Source organism: Xenopus tropicalis, chromosome 3, assembly GCF_000004195.4.
Source record: "Xenopus tropicalis strain Nigerian chromosome 3, UCB_Xtro_10.0, whole genome shotgun sequence".
Taxonomy (NCBI): domain Eukaryota; kingdom Metazoa; phylum Chordata; class Amphibia; order Anura; family Pipidae; genus Xenopus; species Xenopus tropicalis.
In genome coordinates this window covers 81625830-81648933 of record NC_030679.2, presented here as the reverse complement: position 1 = coordinate 81648933, position 23104 = coordinate 81625830, and the positions used below count along the sequence as shown (strand labels likewise).

At 38.2% G+C, this 23104-nt stretch overlaps 1 protein-coding gene across 7 annotated transcripts in view; it reads right to left on the bottom strand.

Moving 5' to 3' along the window:
- Positions 1-23104, bottom strand: part of frmd4a (FERM domain containing 4A) — a 235920-nt gene that overhangs the window by 40578 nt on the left and 172238 nt on the right. For all 7 annotated transcript variants that reach the window (XM_018092333.2, XM_012960027.3, XM_002935243.5 and 4 more), the window contains exons 8-11: positions 14469-14552; positions 11845-11910; positions 9564-9621; positions 7903-7989 (exon numbers count right to left, since the gene is read on the bottom strand). In XM_018092333.2, the coding sequence (XP_017947822.1) occupies positions 7903-7989; positions 9564-9621; positions 11845-11910; positions 14469-14552 (295 nt within the window). The remainder of the gene's footprint in view (positions 1-7902; positions 7990-9563; positions 9622-11844; positions 11911-14468; positions 14553-23104) is intronic.

Here is a 23104-nt window from a genome sequence, read left to right as displayed (position 1 = left end):
GGGAATAGGGAGAGGGTGATATCACTCCAACTTGCAGCTCAGCAGTAAAGTGCAACTGAAGTTTATCAGCGTGCAGGTCACATGGTTGTGGTACCCTGGGAAATGGAGAATATGGTTAACCCTTATGTGAAATTTCAAATTTAAATATAAAAAAATCTATTTGTGTTTTTGAAAAATGGATTTCAATGCAGGATTCTGCTGGAGAAGCTCTATTAACTGATGCATTTTGAAAAAAAACATGTTTTCCCATGACAATATTCCTTCTGGCTTTGCACAGCACACATAAAACTCCCTTGCATAATCCTGGCTCTTCTAAGCTAACACCCAACATGGAAATGTGCAGATGAAGCTCTGTTTATCCTCCAGCAGTTGGAAGAATAACTGTTTATGATAGCACAGCTTGTGTAGTTCAGGTTGGTCAGCAGCGGTTAACCCACCCACACTTCTGCTTCCGAAGTCTGCCAAGATATCCCATCTTTATAATACAAATATGCTTTGTTTCAGTAGCAAAAGGGCTACAAAACAAAGAGAAAACAGAATGTGTTTATGCAGGGAATAATGAGATAGAGGATGATGGAAACATTGAACAAATGTATTATGGTCAGTGTAGGCTGCATCGAATTCTAACCATTTCATGGGACAGATGCTCATGGGGATTTACTGAACAGAAAGAGCTTACTAACAGCTGCAGAGGAAACTGTGTCAACAAGAGCAAAAGTTTATTGCACCCAACAGGGCATTCCTAAGATAAACACTTCTTCTACTTTACTCAAAATTTGAGCACTTGTAGGTAAGGTGTTGCATTATCCCTTGAATGATTCTAATAATGTTTCCCCTATTTCCATTTTCACCTTCTAGATTGTAGGATAAATATTTGTTCTGTTTCTCTATTATGGAAGGAAAGAGTAACAATAAATAAACTGCAGTCAGAAAAGTATCTATACTTATATTTAAAAGGAAGATTACTATGTGTTAGATGCAAACTCTTCCAAACCTTAGCATCATGCTGTAAATGTGTATAGCTAATTACCCACAGAACAAGTTAGTCAACTGCAATAGATCTCTGCTACCGTGGGTGACTAGCCACTCTGAAATGCCTTTCCACCAGCAACAATAGGAATCGGCAGTGAAAAACCAGCCTTCCCACCGGTGACTACTATTGTTGGCGATGGAAAGGCATTTCAGGTAGGTTAGTTGCCCACTGTAGCAGAGATCGTGGGCGACTAATTCACTCCTTGGGACATCAGCCTTAACCCTTATTAATTCAGCATGCTGTCTGGGGGTTATCTTTAACCAGTCCCTCTCCTTCTCTAATCATGTAACAGTAACTGTTTAAACACTAATCCATGTCCTTATCCTATCCCCTTTAGATTTCTGTAAACTCCAACTAACTGGCCACCCAGACTCCCACCCCTGTCTCCCTTGCAATCAATCTTAAACTCCCAGGATCCTCCTGCTCTCTCTTAAGAGAGAACCTGTTCGGCCCCCAGGTGAAAACAATACTTTGGCTTACTTTTGCTAACTTTCAAAGCCCTTTACTCCTCTAGTCCTCACTATATTTCTTCACTTGTCTCATTGTATGCTCCTGGCTGTCTGCTCTGCTACTCTCAGGGTCAATGTCTTTTTACACCATCCACACATATCTCATCTTAAACCTTTCTACCTTGCTGCTCCTTTGGAATTCCATCCCTGAATTCCTCCATAAGGAACAATCTCTTTAAGACAAAACTCAGTTTCTACCTTCTGCAGCACTAGAAAATGATTTAATTATTTTGCCTAGTCCTGCACCTAAGGGCCAGCCCCCAAATCTTGTGTATTTTTACCCTCTAACTTGTGCCTGTAAAGGTGGCCATACACGGCCGATTCTAGCTGTTGATATTGGTCCCTTAGACCAACATTTGGCTTGAAATCGGGCAGATCTTAATCAGACAGGTTTGATTTTTCATCGGATCGGGGACTGATGCAGTCCCCGACGGCACTGATGGCACTTAACCTGTGTATTTATACTTATTTATTGCATTTATTATAATACGTGTTCTCCCTGTGTGTGCTTTTGTACATTTGTACTGCGTATCCTTTATAAATAAAGTTTATACTGCTTATTTCTGAAGATCTGTTTGGCTTTATTACATTTGTATTAGTTATATATAACGCCAGCATCTCCTGCAGTATGTACAGAGTAAGGCAATACAAACACAAGAAGACATAACATTAACACAGTAACACTGATGCAGATACAGTCTTAAAGCTGCATTGTGTTAAAAGTACATAGGGCAATGTTTTCAAGAACTTACAATCTAAAAGAAAGGGGAGTGAGACATAAGGAAGGAGAAAAGTATTTCTGATCCCTGTGTGTATATATATATATATATATATATATATATACATATATATATATAAAATAGTCCACACGACAGCACCACACTCCAAAATCCGCTGCCCCTGTGCACGGGATATCATATAAATATCAAAATAAAACAGCCAGCACCAAGGGTCTTTGTGTTTCAAAAAATCTCTTGTGTATTGTACATGTATTGTACATGCAATTATAATACACAACAGATTTTTTGAAACCACCCAAAAAGTTCGGGATAGGTTTTCCCAACATAGATCAACTGTTAATACAGGTAACACTACTTTGCCCGTCTCTCCACATTGTCTTGAGATGGGACACACATCAGAAGATCTAAGATTTCGTGTTATACAATATATCCCTCCTCCTAGACGAGGTGGTGATCGTGTTTCTATTCTAAAAAGAACCGAGGTTGAATGGATACATCGACTGAATACACTTGCCCCTAAGGGGTTAAATAGGGATTTTGATTTACATCTGTTTTTGTAATTTTTACTTGACTTTTTTGCCTAGTTAATTATGCACAATGTTTTGCAATTTTCCAAGCTTTTTCTAATATGGAGGTTGCTATATATATATACACTGCCAAGCTCTTTCTCTTATGATATATATGTTTCTAAGAAAAACTCTATACTAATTTTGCTAATGTATAAGCATTTCTGATGGACTGGTGTACCGACTTCCATGTAGGCTGAACGCTTTGGTGTGTTCTCCATGGTGACTCGTTACGTCACTTCCGTCTTCTCCTTAAGTATGGAACGGCAAGTTGATGTGTTTTGAAATATGTAAGATGGCCACGCTGTTGCGCTTGAGAAAGGGGGTACAAAGTGTCCCGAAACGTTGCGCTTAAGTGGTATGTCTGGCTACTATTCATATTTACCCTGTTGGATGATTCCATATGGAACTTTTTAAATATGTGCAAATAAAAGATTCCTTTTAACGAAGTTGGAGTGCGACTCGGTTGGAAGATTTATATATATATATATATATATATATATATATATATACAGTGTAGGAAATAATTATTTGACCCCTCACTGATTTTGTAAGTTTGTCCAATGACAAAGAAATGAAAAGTCTCAGAACATTATCATTTCAATGGTAGGTTTATTTTAACAGTGGCAGATAGCACATCAAAAGGAAAATCGAAAAAATAACTTTAAATAAAAGATAGCAACTGATTTGCATTTCATTGAGTCAAATAAGTTTTTGAACCCTCTAACAAAAAAAGACTTAATACTTAGTGGAAAAACCCTTGTTTGCAAGCACAGAGGTCAAACGTTTCTTGTAATTGATGACCAAGTTTGCGCACATTTTAGGAGGAATGTTGGTCCACTCCTCTTTGCAGATCATCTCTAAATCCCTAAGGTTTCGAGGCTGTCTCTGTGCAACTCTGAGCTTGAGCTCCCTCCATAGGTTTTCTATTGGATTAAGGTCCGGAGACTGACTAGGCCACTCCATGACCTTAATGTGCTTCTTCTTGAGCCACTCCTTTGTTGCCTTTGCTGTATGTTTTGGGTCATTGTCGTGCTGGAACACCCATCCACGACCCATTTTCAGTTTCCTGGCAGAGGGAAGGAGGTTGTCGTTCAGGATTTCACGATACATGGCTCCGTCCATTTTCCCGTTTATGCGAATAAGTTGTCCTGTGCCCTTAGCAGAAAAACACCCCCAAAGCAAAATGTTTCCACCCCCATGCTTGACGGTGGGGACGGTGTTTTGGGGGTCATAGGCAGCATTTTTCTTCCTCCAAACACAGCGAGTTGAGTTAATGCCAAAGAGCTCTATTTTGGTCTCATCAGACCACAGCACCTTCTCCCAGTCACTCACAGAATCATTCAGGTGTTCATTGGCAAACTTCAGACGGGCCTGCACATGTGCCTTCTTGAGCAGGGGGACCTTGCGAGCCCTGCAGGATTTTAATCCATTGGGGGTTAATGTGTTTCCAATGGTTTTCTTGGTGACTGTGGTCCCTGCTAATTTGAGGTCATTAACTAACTCCTCCCGTGTAGTTCTAGGATGCTTTTTCACCTTTCTCAGAATCATTGACACCCCACGAGGTGAGATCTTGCGTGGAGCCCCAGAGCGAGGTCGATTGATGGTCATTTTGTGCTCCTTCCATTTTCGAACAATCGCACCAACAGTTGTCACCTTCTCTCCCAGCTTCTTGCTAATGGTTTTGTAGCCCATTCCAGCCTTGTGCAGGTCTACAATTTTGTCTCTGACATCCTTGGACAGCTCTTTGGTCTTTCCCATGTTGGAGAGTTTGGAGTCTGCTTGATTGATTGATTCTGTGGACAGGTGTCTTTTATACAGGTGACTAGTTAAGACAGGTGTCCTTAATGAGGTTGACTAATTGAGTAGAAGTGTCTAACCACTCTGTGGGAGCCAGAACTCTTAATGGTTGGTAGGGGTTCAAAAACTTATTTCACTCAATGAAATGCAAATCAGTTGCTATCCTTTATTTAAAGTTATTTTTTCGATTTTCCTTTTGATGTGCTATCTGCCACTGTTAAAATAAACCTACCATTGAAATGATACTGTTCTGAGACTTTTCATTTCTTTGTCATTGGACAAACTTACAAAATCAGTGAGGGGTCAAATAATTATTTCCTCCACTGTATATATATATATATATATATATATATATATGTATATATATATGTATATGGACTATAAAAAATAATATGTCAAACAGCACACAGAATATCACTGCAAGACTCCAGATGCTAACAGACGACTTAATTTGAATATATTTAGAAATGGCCTCTTGCAGATCGTTTATTCAATAAGGAATCTGCAGTAGAAAAAGGGAATTGGATTAATAAAATCTTGTTTCCATCTTGATGGATGCGGAGATACAAAACCTTGCATCAGCATCTAGGAACAGTTCAACATTCCATGACTGCACCAGGCTGGTTAAAGAATTGCATTAAATCTTTCTCGCCATTTAACCTTTCACAAACATAATATTTTTACTCACAACAATACCATTATATACATAAATTTTGCATAATATCTGATTATTTCTTTAAGAAGTATAGAGTTGTTGCTACAGTAGCAGCATTTCAACAAATTGAAGGGTGTGAGTTAGAAAATTAAAAAAGAAAAGTATGTATGTGCGAGGGTGGGGTAGAAACAGTAGATGGACAGCAAGCTTCCAGGTTCATGGACATTAACAGGAGAAGCTAGTTAAGATCCTGAACAGATAGAATTTTTAAACCAGAGGGCAATATTCAATAGTAAAACAAAAGAAGTGAAAAAGGTAAGGTTACTTGCTGTACACAGTGTTTGGGTGATAGGGAAGAAGTTGGGTGTGTGTTAAAAACAGCAACTAAAAAAATGATAATAACTCAGCATGAATTTGCAGCATTTTACTGCTAAAATGGGTTCTGGAACTTGTTCAAAAACTCAAGTACATAACATAACACACAGCAAGCAGACAGAAAGTAACCGAGACCAACTGCAGTGGTAGTTTAGATAAACAAAGTTTTCATCTCCTTAATTTGAATCTTGCTTATATGTTTCCACATGGTAAACCATAATAGATTTCTTACTGAATTGAATCGGGGCCATTACATAATTGTTATATATGGTAAAATCATTAAATAACAAGACAAAATATTCTAATTATGTAAATTCCTGCAGGTCTTCTGACTGCAACCTGAATGCTCTGTTCCTATCTGCACCTCTGCATGTTTTTGCATCTTACATAAAATCCAGCTAAACTTCAGACCAAAAAGCGAAAGCTTCAGAGCCAAAGTACCCTGTGGTATACAGACACTGCATTTGAATAATGTTGCTTAGTTATTAGTGTCTACTACTTTATTGCACAGTGGAAAGCTCAGGAAATGTTCTTTTCCATTGAAGGGGTGGGGGTAGGGTACCTAAACCTAAATTAGCAGCAGGAGACTAGAACAACATTTAAACAGCTTACACCGTGCCACACTGTGGGATTTCTGTGATGTGTTCAATCCTCTATAAATCAATCCTAAGTGGAAGACTTCTTTATAATTGTGTGAATCTAGCATGAGTCAGCTATCTGCAATGCACTTCTGACAGACAGCATGGCTGTTTCCTGCATGAGAATGAAGTAGACATGTAAAGAACAACACTGCTATGCCGTTTACTTTAAGCAGGTAGCTCAAAAAGGAGTTTACTCGTGGTAATGGTAAAGGTTTCCAAGGCAGTGCACCAAATTATATTGTTATTGCCTGCACTTATTTCCAACATTAGATAGTGCTTAAGGGGATATAACTAATGGTCTTTTGTTCAAAGGGGAGTTAGAAATGCATAAGTAGATGATATACCGTGTTTCCCCGAAAATAAGACACTGTCTTATATATTTTAAGCTCCAAAATATGCACTAGGTCTTATTTTCAGGGGATGTCTTATTTTTCCATGAAGAAGAATACAGTACACATTTATTCCATCGTTTGGGCGAGATTTATCGCCCAGCCCTAGGTGGGTGTCTTATTTTCAGGGGGTGCCTTATTTTCCGAGGGGGGTGAAAAATCGGGGGGGTGCCTTACTTTCGGAGGATGCCCTATTTTCGGGGAAACAGGGTAAGGAGTTGGGAGTTTTCTGATTGGATAATTTCAAGCTTTATGATGCTCTTGGGGCTCTGGCACACGGGGAGATTAGTTTCCCATGACAAATCTCCCTGTTCGCGGTCGACTAATCTCCCTGAAATGCCATCCCACTGGCAAAAATGTAAATCGCCGGTGGGATGGCATATGCGGCGGCGCGATTTCCCTGAAATCACGGAAGTTGCCTGCTACGTATGCCATCCTACCGGCGATTTACATTTTCGCCGGTGGGATGGCATTTCGGGGAGATAAGTCACCCGCGAACAGGGAGATTTGTCGCGGGCGACTAATCTCCCTGTGTGCCAGAGCCCTTAGGGTAAAGACACATGGGATTACTAGAAGCAGCTACTTGTCATGGCTACTAAAATAGACAATGCTGAGCATTTACGGATAATTGTCCCTATGTGTGTTTTAGCAGAGGCAATTCAGGGTATTTTCTGGGGTTTAGTAGGTGTAACAAGTAGCTGCAACATATACAATGCATTCTCCCTCCTGTACAATTGTCTTGTGGCAGTAGTGCAAAAAAAAAAAAAACCAAAACCACTATACCACATAGTTTTCTTAATTTAATAACCATTGTATCTGTTTTTGAAAATAATCCAACATTTGAAAAAAATCTCAATTTTTTATGACTTGTCTCTGAAATGGGCAAGAAAAAATCTCCCATACCAACTCTAGTCATAGCTTCCAAACCTAGGGACTGTCACAAACAGACAAACTCCTCCCCTAGCTTAGTGAGGACACACAATAAACTTCCTGCCCCAAATGCTCAGCAATCATTCACTTATCTTCTACCTAGGCAGAAATCCCACACATTTTTACAGTAATTTTGTTGAAAATTTTTGCTTCTGGCAAAATTTTACTTTCTAATGGGAGGCATAATTGTTTTTTGCTAAAATGAGAAAACATGACTGTGTATATGATCAATAACTATTTTTAACATAAAGAAAATGCACATACCTTTCGTGGTTTCACCTTATCATGATGGTCATATTGGAAAATACCTTTGTAACTTAACCCCAACCACCAGGGGATTCCTTGCTTGTCCTAAAGGGGATAAATTAAAAGCTAAGTGCATCTACATTATGAAACCTTGAAAATACAGAGCACACACTCCAATTCTAGGGTGTTAAGTAGGGCAATGCCCGCATGAATTACTTGGTATATTAAAAACGTGTCTGCAGATCTACATCCATATTTTGTTGCACAGTTACAGCTGTGTGTAAACATATTACTGCGCAATAAGTAACTTGTTGGTTCTATATAAATAAATTATTATTATGAAGAAATCCCTTCACTGAATCTATCTATATGAGTATAATATCATGTTGGTAATAGGGCATGGCCTGCCCCCAGGTTCCATGGAAAAACCTAGCCTCCATATTAACCAAACATATTTCTGGAGGCCATTTCCCTTTCTCCATGTGACAGTAACATAGGAAAAGATTTATTTAAATGTTACTATTGAGAAAAAAAAATAGAAAACTGGAAACATAGCATAGCATGTCTCTTGCAATAATTTAGTAAATCCCAGATTTTGTTCAGGAAACACTACAGTGGTGCCTGTGTCCTGCCTTTGTCTTGATATGATAGATAGATCACTTCTGGTAATGGGGGAAATAATGGCTGGATTTCCCTAGTGATATGCCATCTTCTCCCTTATCAATAATTCAGCAGCTACATCCTGCTTAGTCCTTTTTTGTATTGATATGCCTGACAGCACTCAACATATACTGAAAGATCAGTAAGATAAAATACATGTGTATTTAAATAAACCAATATAAACACTGCAATATATAGGTAAAAAAAGAGCTGTATATTGACTTTTAAGCTGATGTACCCATATATCGAGTTGATAATGCATAATTACAGGAGAAGAAAAATAACACAAGGAGAGGCAAACTTAAGTGTTTTAGCTGTTGTACAACTACAATCAATTGAACCCTCTGATACCAGAGAGTGCCAACGATTGCCTAGGACTAGCCTAACATTGATATTTATATTGCACCCAGGAAACATGTCAGTGATCCCCAAACAGTTACACCTGCCCAGATGGGTACTTTTACTTCTAACGTGTTACATTAAATTAGCTCCCACACCAACAGTTGGTAGAATAAAAACACTTTAAAGTGTATTAGAGGAGAAATAAGTTTTAAAAAGTTCATTTGAACTGTTCTGAAGCAATATTACATGGAGGATCATTAATACACTGAGAGGTCTTTACCTGGAAAGATGAATACAGCTATATCAAATAAAAAAATAAAGCACTGTAGCTCAGTGCTTATATAGATTATCTCTCTCTCTCCCTTCTCTATCTCTCTCTCTAAGTATATAAAGGGACACACAGACTGATTGTCATACAGTTTGGTCTGAAATTACCAATTGTATCAAAGAACATTCCAGTGTGTGGGTTAGTTTCATTAATTTTCCACATTTTAAAAACAAAAAGGATTCTAATGGCCAGGAGAACAAACAATCTGGCCCCTACCAATTTTAGTACTTTTGGAAGTAGTTTAGGAAGAAGATATATAAAAACTGCAATACCTGAGAGTCAGAAAGTGAAATGGTTAATATATTAATGTTGTTAATTGTGTAGCATATTGTGTAAAGGGAAAGCTTACCTTGACTGCATAATAATGAACTCCATATGTGGGAAGCGACTCCACAATACTCATATAACTGGAAGATAATAGGGATAAATAAAATCTACAAGATTAAAAAGCAGTTTCCATTAATATGACATTAAAGCTTTTGGTAAATCACAACAGAATCAAGTTATTTTACAAATTTCAGTTTAGGCCTTTATATAGTAACATAAAACAGCATAAGTGCTCTACATAAAAATCTTATTTTGGGTTAGTAAGGCTAAAATGAGCCAAAAACCATTCACTGTGCAGTACAGGCATTAAAAGTATTCCTAAAACATAAGCTGTGAAAGCCCTCCTAAAGCTTAAAACTTGCTACTCTCATGGCACATTTTTTATGGCACGGCCTGCTCTTCTCCTGCTCTTTAGGAGATCTCATCTGCTCATAAACCCCTTCATTAACAATTAAAACTGAGATTCAATTCTCTGCATCCTAACAATCTCAAACTGGATAAACCAAAACCACCTCAAACTGAACCTAAAAAACTGATTCATCATCTTTTGGAGACTAAGCCTAGAAAAGCCCCTTTACTGTCTCTATTGATGGCACACTCATTATTCCTGTCAACTCAGCATGTTGTCTGAGGGTGGTCTTTGACTCCCCTCTTTCACCATATTAACACCACTTTAAAAACCTGTCACTTTTTCTTATGCAGTATTGCCAATATGCAGTATTACTACTGGAACCTGCTACTAACTGGCCTCCCTAACTCCCATCTTTTCAGTCTCTATTAAATACTGCTGCCAGAATTCTCCTCCTCTCATCCAGGAGAGTATAGGCCCCTCCCCTGCTGAAGTCCTTATCCCCTTTACTGTCTCTATTGATGGCACACTCATTATTCCTGTCAACTCAGCATGTTGTCTGAGGGTGGTCTTTGACTCCCCTCTTTCACCATATTAACACCACTTTAAAAACCTGTCACTTTTTCTTATGCAGTATTGCCAATATGCAGTATTACTACTGGAACCTGCTACTAACTGGCCTCCCTAACTCCCATCTTTTCAGTCTCTATTAAATACTGCTGCCAGAATTCTCCTCCTCTCATCCAGGAGAGTATAGGCCCCTCCCCTGCTGAAGTCCTTATCATGGTTTCCCATTAAACAAAGCATAATGTTCAAACTCCTTCTCACAAACTTCAAAGCCCCTCATTCTTCTGCAATTCATTACATCTTTTCTCTTGTGTCTCCATAAGTTCCTGGCCGACTTCTCTGACCCTTTCAGATCAACTGCTTGGCTGCACCCCCACTGCTACTGCTGTTTTCCACCTTAAACCATTGCTGCTCCATATTTTTGGAATGCCATTCATGAATTCCTTCTGAGAGAATCCTCCATCAGCTTTTTCAGAACTAAACTCAAAGGCAAACTCGTGTAGCACTCGCATAGCACCTAAACTGGGAAGTGACACTTGTATTGCAGTGTCACCCACTGTAATCTGCAGCACTTAATACCCTCTAATTTATGTCTGTAAATTACCCTCCTATTTAAATTGTAAACTCATCCTCTTGTTTCTTTGTCACTTAGATTTGTGGAATCTTAATGCAACTTTTTTTTAATTTTATTTATTTTTTACTTTGTATTTATCTATTATTGTAATGATCATGTTTGTTAATTTAATTTATTGTTCTATTGTACAGCTCTGTGTACATAAGGGGGGTGGGGTAAAAACGAATTGCATTAAATGAACAGTAACACCAAAAAATGAAAGATCTTTAAAGTAATAAAAATATAATGCACTGTTGCCCTGCACTGGTAAAACTGGTGTGTTTGCTACAGTAACACTACTATAATTTATATAATAAGCTGCTGTGTAGCCACGGGGGCAGCCATTCAAGCTGGAAAAAAAGAAAAAAAGGCACAGGTTACATAGCAGATAACAGATAAGTTCTGTAGAATACAATGGTGTTTTATCTGTTATCTGCTATGTGCCTGTGCCTTTTCTCCTTTGAATGGCTGCCTCCATGGCTACATAGCAGCTTATTTATATAAATTATAGTAGACTTTCTGAAGTAAACACACAACTTTTACCAGTGCAGGGCAGCAGCACATTATATTTTAGTTACTTTTATACACTTTCATTTTTTGGTGTTACTGTTCCTTTAAGGGCCTGGCTGTCTCTGTCTAAAAAAAGAGACTTATGGTAACTGTTTCACATCATTTTTGGAAGAATCAGAACAATCAAAATACATTGTGCTGATGTACAGAGTATGTATGACAGAAAACATATAGTATATAAATTATGTTATACAACCATCTTACTTCACAATAGCTTGTCCTCTTGTTTGGCCATTCAGTTTCTTGTAGTATTCTATTACTCTGTCCTCACTGCCAAAGAGAAAACAGTTAATGTAAACTCTGAATAGGCTGGCATTTTATTTGAGGGTAAAAGCAATGTCATATGATATTCTAACCAAAAATGTAACCAGCCGTGGGTGAGCACATCTTCCACTTAGAACTTGGCACTGCTCTGCTACCAACTTATAAAATACAGAAATAGAAACCTTCAGGAATGCTACTCTTTTGCATATTCACAATTTTAACACAGTGAGCATTAAACAGTCCAGAATTTGGAGACTAAATGGTTCTTAGGGAGTGGAGTGCTCTCCGTGAAACAGATAAACCAAATAAACTAGAGCCAGGGTCTGGATGGGAACTTGAATGTTGTGAATTGGTACCAGGTTAGATATTGTTAAAAAAAACATGGCGGCATTAATCGTTACCTGGGTATTTTTTATATAAACAGAATATTACAAATGTTAACAATTTATATTTGTTCTTCTGGGTTGAATGTACAATTGCCCTACCAATGTCACAAACCTACAGCAATGCACACAGATATTGCATTTGCAGACACAGGGAGATCATACATCCACTCTCCCACTCACTACTCTCTCACACAACAGAATCTTGGACACTACCTGTCTGTAAGAAAACAAAATGGTTACTATTATACTGACTTTACTATGCTAAAAGGCTCTTCTGCTAACCTAAGAAAAACCCACAATCGCAGCTCAGTGAACCAAAAGATGAAATTATGGATAATATTTTACATTCGCTCTGTCTGTTAAATGCATGTACTGTCATCTCAGCTGTTCTTATTCTAAGTGCGGTGCTGTTAACAGCTACAGGCAGCTGTGGAATATTCTTGTCTGGCACAAGACCACCTGCCAATTTTAAGGCTATGTGAAGACTACAGTCTGTCGCTCCTTGGTCATTTAAAACTTCGCCACATCACTGCAGCATAGGAAGCATGCAATTCTTTCATGTCCAAAAGCAGTTAATAAAAATGTCATGCTCTCATAAAAATATATATGTTAATATTAATAGAATAAATAAATAAACAAAAGAACTTTTCCAACACATCCAAAAACCTTGTTGATTCCTCACTCGGGGTGGCAAAATGTTATTATAATGTTATTATAATCACTTACCTGATATCATGGGTGATGTTCCTGGTCTTCAAAATGTTCACTGACCCAGGGTATTTCTGTAGGAGCTCTATGGAGCAATCACCTTTTTCCACTTCTTCATTCTTTAATGGAATTACTCCAGGCCAGAGCATGCACAGTAGAGTGAAAGAGCCTGATTTTTGCCTAAATATTGACTCTTCACTCTACATGCGCTGGCCTGGAAGAGAGGAAGAAGAAGAGCAAAAAGATGGCACGCTGCCTGGGCTAGGGCAGTTTTCAATGACCAGGAGCACAGCCCATGGTATAAGGTAAGTGATTTCACCCTTCTCTCTTCTTTAATACCTTTGGCACCCCCAGTGATTTCTCCTTTTCCTCTTCTTTAATTTAGTGCACACAGAACTGATTTCAGCAGGAAAATATGATTGTATGCATTTAGCACCAAAAAGAGCTCTGTGTACAATGACAGGCTAATCACAAACATACAAAATGCGGACGGCAGGGGTTCCACTTTTCTCCACTTGCATATAGAAACCACTGGGAAAGTTGGTACACCCTTGTGTCATTAGTGTTATGCCAAAAGGCCGATCTGCTCCCTTCTGCCCCAGTGTTGTATGTGCACTGACAGGTATGGCTCGTCAGCATGTATACAGGGTGAATTTTGACATGGAAACTAGAAAAGCAGTCTGGCCTTTTCTCTGTTCATGTATTTACATTAGGGCAGACATAGCTATGTGTGTCACTGGCCTCATGTTGAGATGCCTTTAAGAGATAACAGATGTTTTAGTATGCATTTTGTATTAATCTCTACCAAGAGCAGTTACAGAATAAACCTGGCATCTGGGCCCATATATTTTTTTCTTCTGAAAGCAGATAATGAGGAAATAAGGGGAGGGCAGGTCACATAATAGCTCTGCATTGGAGATCTCAGCATTACTGTTTCATTCATTTTAACAAACTGGGGATGATATTATTTCTTTGGTCTAAAAAAAAGTGGGAATATTCGTATTTTTAGAAGAATGCATCAATATCAAATTAAATAACTTTCTACCTCTTCAATTTATCTAAACTAATAAAATGTCTCCACCACCCCCACCCCCACATTACTTATGTGTGATGACTTTGACACCTCATCAGGAAAGGTTTCTGCAGTATACAAGAGATATAAGAAATACAAGAGAGGCTGTTCGCATTAGAGCTGTCTGTTGGTTCTTATCCCAGCCTTCAATCCATTATCCCAAAAAGTGTCAGGAGTCCAAAACAGCTTAATATTAAGGGTGGCAAGGAGGTTTTCTAAATCAATGCTGACATGAACAAACTTGAAATATACATCACTTTTAAAGAAACTATCTTTTTTAATACAGCAGATTTACTTATAATTCACCTTACAGAAGTTTAAAGAATGTTGTGTTCTTTTAAGTCACATAAGAGATCTACTTTATGTTTACATATACAATCATGATATAGTAGAATTACCAGTATGCAAGTGAAGGGTGCTCCTTCAGGGCCTGAGTTGGAAGAGCTGGTAACTTCTTTAAGTCTGCTCTTGTAAAATCATCACTAAAGCACGAGAATAAAGAAAAAAAAGAAAGATCAGAATGTGTTCGATGTTTCCAGATTGGCCAGCACATTTGTGTTCAAATCATGTTTAGCGGCTTACACCCTTTTCTTTATTTCTAGCTAACAGTGTATTCCCTTAGCACCAGAAAGGTTAATGGCATTGGTGTGCTTTGTTGATTTCTTTGGATGAGAATTGTATCCCCCTGTCCAACACAAGCAAAGCTGCAAAAGGTGGCTAATACAAATTGTTTGTTTCAGTGTAGATAAGGAAAGAATCTACATTAATTAGTCAAGCCAGGTCAAGCTTTATTGTCATCACAACTGCATACAAAAATATACACATGGGATAAAATTGCAAATTAAAGGCCCACCCAAAAAAATAGAAACATATTATATTTCACATACATAAATACATACATACTGCTAAACAGTTCAGAGTGCAAAAACATATTGTGCATATACAGAGCAAGGAATAAATAATGTGCCGAAGAATCAAAGCATACCTATTATTTATACTCAATAAAAAGTGCCATTGTGCAAAAAGCCACTTAATTTACTATGCAAAACCTGACATAATTAAAATGTAAGATCATTTTAAAATCTTACAGCTTGAGGTATAAAACTAATAATTAATCTAGCTGACCGGGCATAGATACTTCAATACTGCCTGCCCAGATGCCTAACAGTTAAAAAACTTGTACCAGGGATGTGAAGGATCACCCACAATGCTAACTGCCCTCTGGGAGCAGCATTTTTAAAAATATCTTGAATTGAAGGAAGGGATTCATCTATAATCTCTTCTGCTGTTCTCACAATCCTCTGTTTTGACTTTTGATCAGCAACGCTACTATTACCATACCACACAGTAATATAGATATTTATATAGAGAGTTACATATATTACAGGTAATCACTTGATTTGTGTTTGTTTCTTACTTTAAACAAAAAGCCACCTATAGGCCCAGAGCACACAGGATATTTTATTTCCACACTCCCAGGGAGTTGGCAAACATAGTAATGTTTAATTATAGCATCATAAAATAAACTGGGAGAGACTAAGTGAAATATGTAAATTATTTTAGGGTATTTTAATTTGCTGTCATAACAAGTACTTTGAATAATAGAGAGTGCAAATTGTTTTGCAAGGTTTGCTAAAATCTGTCACCCTGCAATGACATCAATTGCCACCAATTTATCACCTACAGGCACACACAATCATCAGTTTCACATGGACCTCAGCACTAGAATGCAGAAATCCTAATCATGATGTCACTATGCTACACTGATTTAGGAACCATTATATACAGCACAGATTCACAGATTCAGAGTCATTATAGTTACCAAATTTATTACAAGAATTACAAAACTACTACCATATTACATTTAACTTGTTGTTGGCAAAAGTATTTAGCAATCATTACAATACCACCACTTTCAGTTTAACTATCTATAAAAAAAAAGTTTATAAAAGTATTAAACTCTTGTTCCCCCCATGTGTAGCCACCTGACTTTCAGTTGGTCGGCCATCTATTTCCAAGATTATTTATTCTAGCACATTCATTGGCAAAGAAAGGTTGCTGATTCCAAGGCTTCGCAGGGGAGACTCAGCCAACCAAGAACTTGGTTCATTCTATCAAACCATACACTTCAACCTGCCTGAAATTGCTGAGTAAGTAGGAATATGCATTTAAAATAGTGCAGTTATTTTTTTACCTATGAAAAGAGCCAGAAAAAACACAATCATAAAAATGAAAAGCAATAAATGACATGTTTAATGTCCGTGTGATTTTTCTTTTCTCTCTGCACCACATACTAACATTTTGTACATTAATAAAAAAAATTATAATTTGTCACAGATGCCATTCTCCCAGTTACACAGACGTGGGGCACACAGAACAGAAACCTAACCGAAAGTAAGCCATGGGGATGATAAAACAGTGGAGACAAAAGACACCTTTGTGGTGCCTCAGACTCTGCAGCCCTAGGAAACCAGTCCTCTTTTAACCTTTTCTATTGTTTCCTTATATAAAGCAGTTCTGTTATTAGTAGAGTGATGATATGAAGGGAGTGTAGCTCATACATAACTTGCAGTACACAATAAAACTTGATATATACTGACTTGTCCTCCTTCGAAGTTCTTACAGTTATAAAGGCAATGCAAAAGTTAGCTTGTTTATAGCACTGCATAGTATGATATGACAGGACTTTATGCAGTACACAAGCTAATAGTAACAGGGTGAACATCATATAATAAGGGCCGTGGCAGACGGGGAGATTAGTCACCAACAACAAATCTCCCCGAAATGCCATCCCACCGCCTTGAATGTAAATCGCTCAAGGCAACGTCCACGATTTCAGGAAATCGCGGCGCCGCATATGCCATCCCACGGGCAATTTACATTCAAGCCTGTCACGTGGCGACTAATCTTCCCGTCTGCCACGGCCCTAAAGGGTGAGGGATACACATACATATAGGAAATCTAAAGGGACATTTTAACTGTATATGTGTTTTGCTTTAGTTAAACAGATGCATACTATATAAGTGAATCACCCACAATGCTAACTGCCCTCTGGGAGCAGCATTTTTAAAAATATCTTGAATTGAAGGAAGGGATTCATCTATAATCTCTTCTGCTGTTCTCACAATCCTCTGTATTGACTTTTGATCAGCAACGCTACTATTACCATACCACACAGTAATATAGATATTTATATAGAGAGTTATTACAGGTAATCACTTGATTTGTGTTTGTTTCTTACTTTAAACAAAAAGCCACCTATAGGCCCAGAGCACACAGGATATTTTATTTCCACACTCCCAGGGAGTTGGCAAACATAGTAATGTTTAATTATAGCATCATAAAGCTAATAGTAACAGAGTGAACATCATATAATAAGGGCCGTGGCAGACGGGGAGATTAGTCACCCACAACAAATCTCCCCGAAATGCCATCCCACCGCCTTGAATGTAAATCGCTCAAGGCAACGTCCACGATTTCAGGAAATCGCGGCGCCGCATATGCCATCCCACGGGCAATTTACATTCAAGCCTGTCACGTGGCGACTAATCTTCCCGTCTGCCACGGCCCTAAAGGGTGAGGGATACACATACATATAGGAAATCTAAAGGGACATTTTAACTGTATATGTGTTTTGCTTTAGTTAAACAGATGCATACTATATAAGTGAAGCAATGCAGTATAAAGTTACCCCTTGCTTTTTTACTCAAATGGGGTTTTTAATTACTAATGAGCAAATAATATTCAAAAATGAGAGATTCATCAAAACTGGAAGCACTGCAAACCAGACACATGTAGATTAGCTTGGACCCATGCAATCTGCCACATCCAATACTCACACTATGGGAAATGCATTACCACAAGGCCCTATACAACAGTAATTTTGGCACCTTTTATATAGCTCTAGGAGGCCTATGCCAGTAAGGGTTGTAAAGTTGTGCACAGAAGCTCTATACCCTCACAGAGCCTTTGCCCCTGTTTAAAGTGATAATGTCACTGAGTTGATCAGCACTGGCCACTCAGACTTGTTCAGTAGCCACCTAGAGTACAATCAGTATGAAGACATAAAGTTATAAAGAGAAGGTGGACAAATATGAATACTTGGATCTTCAATGGCATAAGCTGTAATGCTTCTAGACAAGTACATTTAGCTCTGTGCTTAAGGAACATACTTTATAGCCTACTCCTTTTGGGCTTTTTGTGCCCTTCCAAAGTAGATTTTCCTTATCAGAAGAGAGAAGACACATTGTTTATACTGTGAGAAAGCTGAATTTCTAAAAGTGAATTAAGGGTCAAACACAGGGGGTAATTAAGTCCTCTCGTTTTTTTTGCAGATAGCGAATGCCAACACTGATGTCAAGTTGGTTAAGGTGAAACTATGTATGGGGGATCAAAAAAACAGCTCCCACCTTTTGAGATAAGGTAGCTTAAAATATGTTGTAATGATCACTCTAAATATGGTCACATATGAATTTGGTATGGCACTGTGATTTTGGTATATAAGTGATTATATTATACAGTGAGGTATTATAAACTGATACAAAATTGCACTGATCAGAACTATTACATTTATAGTTTTGTGTTTATTTTTAAAGTACAAATATTTAGCATACTTCAGTATTACACATAAATATATTTATCAACAGTGAAAGTAAATTTCCCCTATAAGGAAATATCACTTTACATCAAATAGCACAGACGACTTCACAGACAGTTGTAGTTAAGCTGAAAGGAAGATGAAGTGGCTTGGTTATTAAACATCTCCTCAACCTCAAAGGTTGCTTATTCCTTTCTGCTGAATTCTGTGCGTCTGTTTTCCATCACTAAGAATGCTTTGCTCCAGCAGGCTCTCAGACACATATAATAGATGCATGCAAAATATGAATTATTTCATTATTTGGGAAATGCCTTTGCCTTCACAAAGGTTTATATACTGTTTGGAGATGGCACCTTACCAACATGCAGGTGAATGCCCAGCTAAAACATCTGTGCAGCCTGATCTTTTCTAATGTTTATGTAATTTATAAAAGGTTTCATGGAAATAAGTGAGCTGTGTGCTTTCTCTGCTAGTAAATTCTGCTTAATTGCTCACCTGTGGAGAGCCCTTTCATCTCTTGCCCCTCACCTCTTGCTCACGGAATCTGCCAGTATCTTTTAGCAAGGTAGAATTTGTTTACAGTTTTATAAACTTGCTGGTGTAAGCTTTCCTACTAGGTTGTATACCCTGTTGGCAAATATACTTACAGAAGCTGCCTGTGCGATACGTTTAAAGAGCAGTGCTGTCCAACTTCTGTGGTACCGAGGGCCGGAATTTTTCTGGCCTACATGGTGGAGGGCCGATAATGGAAACCAGTTTTGACCACTCCCCTTTTTTAAACTGCACCCAATTCAAACTACACCCATGTTATCACAAGAGCTTTTAAGACCATCCCCACATTAATGTTGGCAACACAGCAAAAACCCAATGGTTGGTGTTCACTGAAGGGATATCACCCTTCATTCATATGTGAAAGAATTATATTATGTCATATTAAGACATACACTTAAATCCATATGCCTCCTCCTCTTCTGTGGATAGCACAGCAACCACCAGCATATAATTACACACCTTAGGGACAATATAATGACTATTTCCAAATGCTAACAAACTCCCAGAACAAACCCCTGCCAGGTTCACCTCCCACAGGCAGCATAGGGCAGGGAGAGTAAGGCACACACAGGCAACATAAGAAAAGGCAGAGTATGGCACACACAGGCAGGGTAGGGTGGGCAGAGTATGGCACACACGGGCAGCATAGGAAAGGCAGAGTATGGCACACACAGGCAACATACAAAAAGGCAGAGTATGGCACACATGGGCAGCATAGGGAAGGCAGAGTATGGCACACACAGGCAACATAGGGGAGGCATAGAGCAGGCAGAGTACGGCCTGCCCTCCCCTGCCTATGTGTGCTATACTATGCCTGCCCTCCCCTGCCTATGTGTGCTATACTATGCTTGCCCTCCCCTGCCTATGTGTGCCATACTATGCCTGCCCTCCCCTGCCTATGTGTGCCATACTATTCCTGCCCTCACCTGCCTATGTGTGCCACACTATGCCTGCCCTATGGCACACACAGGCAGCATACAGAGACACAATGCTGGATGTGTCCGAGGGAATGTCTGTCATATTCTCAAACTCAAATTTTTTTAAGTGTTTTGAGTTTGTAAAATTTGAGGTATTTCAGTTTTTTATTTGAACAAATAAAATAAATAAGCGACCATTTGATATATGAGTTTATTCAATTTCGAAAAACTCAAATTCACAAAGTCAAAAATTGATAAAGAAGCCCATAAGGCTAATATTCCACAGAGATTTAGTCACCCACAATAGATCTCTGCTACCGTGGGTGACAAAACCCTCCAAAATGCCTTTCCACCGCCAACAAAGGCAATCAGAGGTGGAAAGACCTATGCATTGCTCAGGTTTTCCGAAATTGCATGGTATCCTCCTGCAGGCAAATTCACACCTCTCTGTGGTAGCAGAGATCTATTGCGGGCGACTAAATTGCTCAGTGGGACATTAGTCTTAATACTCATTTTATAAAATATACATCTAAAATAGAATTTATTTTCCTTTCCAAACTCTACCATTTTGCTTCAGGTAATATATAAATTGCCTTTCTGGATGGCTGCACTTCGGTAAGCATCTACCTGCCAGCAATGGTTAGTTATATAGAAATATCCATCTGGTTTTATTGGAAGAGACAGGCACAGGCCAAATCTTAACATGCTATTATTAATACATTTTCAGGTTCACTGAACATTTTGCACTTGGGACATATTTGTGAGGTTGGAGGACCCTGTGAAGGTGTAATGTTATTTGACTTACATTTGACAATCATAATGGCACTGAGACATTTCTAGCCTCTCAGCCTCTCTAACTTTTGAAGCTGAATGTAATGTTATGGATCAGGACTTTTTATATTTTAGTTATTTGTTAAAGAGAAACATTAGTCTGTTATCAAGCACAAGTTTATTTTTGTGTTCTCCTGTATTTTAACTGCTAACCAGTGGGTGTGCAGATTTTTTACCTGCTTGTATATGTTCTATATTCTTTGTTCATTCATGTCGCAGCTCCGCATATAACATCTGATCGCAATGCATGAAGTAGAAATGTTAATTTATCTTGGTTTATTCTATAGCTGTCTGGATGGTCCCCCACTGACTGGATATAAACTTATATATTAAAATATTGTATGACTTTTAGCCTTCCAAGGGCTTCACAGATTTTTGTGTGACCATAGGTATACATTAGCCTATTTTGTATTTCCGAGGCCATATACCTCCCAACATCACCCTTTTGTCCAATACTACATCACTTGAAATGGGAACACTCAATAGAAATGAATAGATGCAGAACAGCATACATTTCAGCCAACCCTAAATTGTTTCTTTTATGTACAAGGGCATGATGGAAGTTAAGAGGCTGCCAAGATTTACATTGGAAATTCAGATGTCTTTAGCACTTTAGCAACATAACTTACAAAAGCACAATATTTTCATACAAACGGCACTAAGCCTATCTGAGTTTAAAAAAATTGCCTGTACAAACTGCCCCCAAAATGTGCACAAAAAATTAATTTTCTCCATAATTTATAGATAAGTGGCAGATATCGTTTCACTTGGCTTAGCTAAGTATCCATTATAGTTAACTACAGCAAATCTAACATGATTAATGCAGACTTGGAGAAACATAAAATTAACTAGAAATGTACAAAGGCAACTTTAGGGAGCCTGGTTGGTGGGGTTAGAGCTAAAGTATGAACTGTCTTGTTTCATCAGGCTAACACCTAAAGTGCAAGCAGTTAATATCTAGAAGGATTAATTGTTTTTCTCACATATGTATATCACTGGCATGTAAAAGACCACAACATCAATTAAGAAAGACTTCTATGTTGTTTTGAACACAAATAAGTCTTACATTAAAATAAGGAGAATGGAGCACTTACTGGCACAGGCCCATTGCTAACCTTTGCTGTGTCAACAATCTACTAAAATGGATCATATTTCTACTCAGAGATTAGTATGTTTACAGAAGTCTTTGCCGTTCCCTACACTTGCCTGTTTGTAAGAGATCAGGTAAAGAAGCTGTTTTTCTTCCAGAACTTCTGGTGACTGACTTTTATCATTAGAACATCTTGGGTAATGTTTGGATTTGGCTCTTTAAACAGAAATGTAAATTCTTTGTGTGCACAGTGTTTACATTTATATGGGTACTCTGGCATTTAAGTATAGCTACAAAGTTAAGAAAGTGTTATATGTGCAATGAAAAGGCAGCTGTGCTGTGCTTTAGTATGGTTACTATAGCTAGCCACACACCTGTCTATCTTACTTATACTATAATTGCTCTAAGGTTCTTGACCACTGCAGTTTATTTCATATCGCTGGTAGGAGCAAATTAAGCAATAAGGCATCTATTTTAGTTGCTTTTAAACACACTTGCAACTTCCCTTAAAAGGCTTTTTGTGTGTCTGCATATGGGAAACCTCAACCCCCCCCCCCCCGCCAACCCCATATGGCATGACATGCAACGGAAATATTAAAGCCATATTAGATTTCTTTGGCTATTTAGACTTGTTAACTCCTTCACTCCTGTTAGACCTGCAGGTAATTTCTAGGCACAGCCATCTTCAGCTATTTATTACACGTCACTTAAAATAAAGTAACACCAAAAAAGTGTTGTTAAAATACAAGTTACATGTTAAGGGCAACATGGCACACAGGGTAGAAAAGAATGTTTTATGCTAAAGCTTACACATTTCTTGATCAACCTGGTTCACTGTACAGGTATGGGACCTGTTATCCAAAATGCTCAGGACCTGGGGTTTTATGGATAAGAAGTCTTTCTGTAATTTGGATCTCCATAACATGAATCTGATAAAAATCATTTAAATATTGAATAAACCCAATAGGCTTGTTTTGCTTCCAATAAGGATTAATTATATCTTAGTTGGGATCAAGTATAAGGTACTGTTTTATTATTACAGAGAAC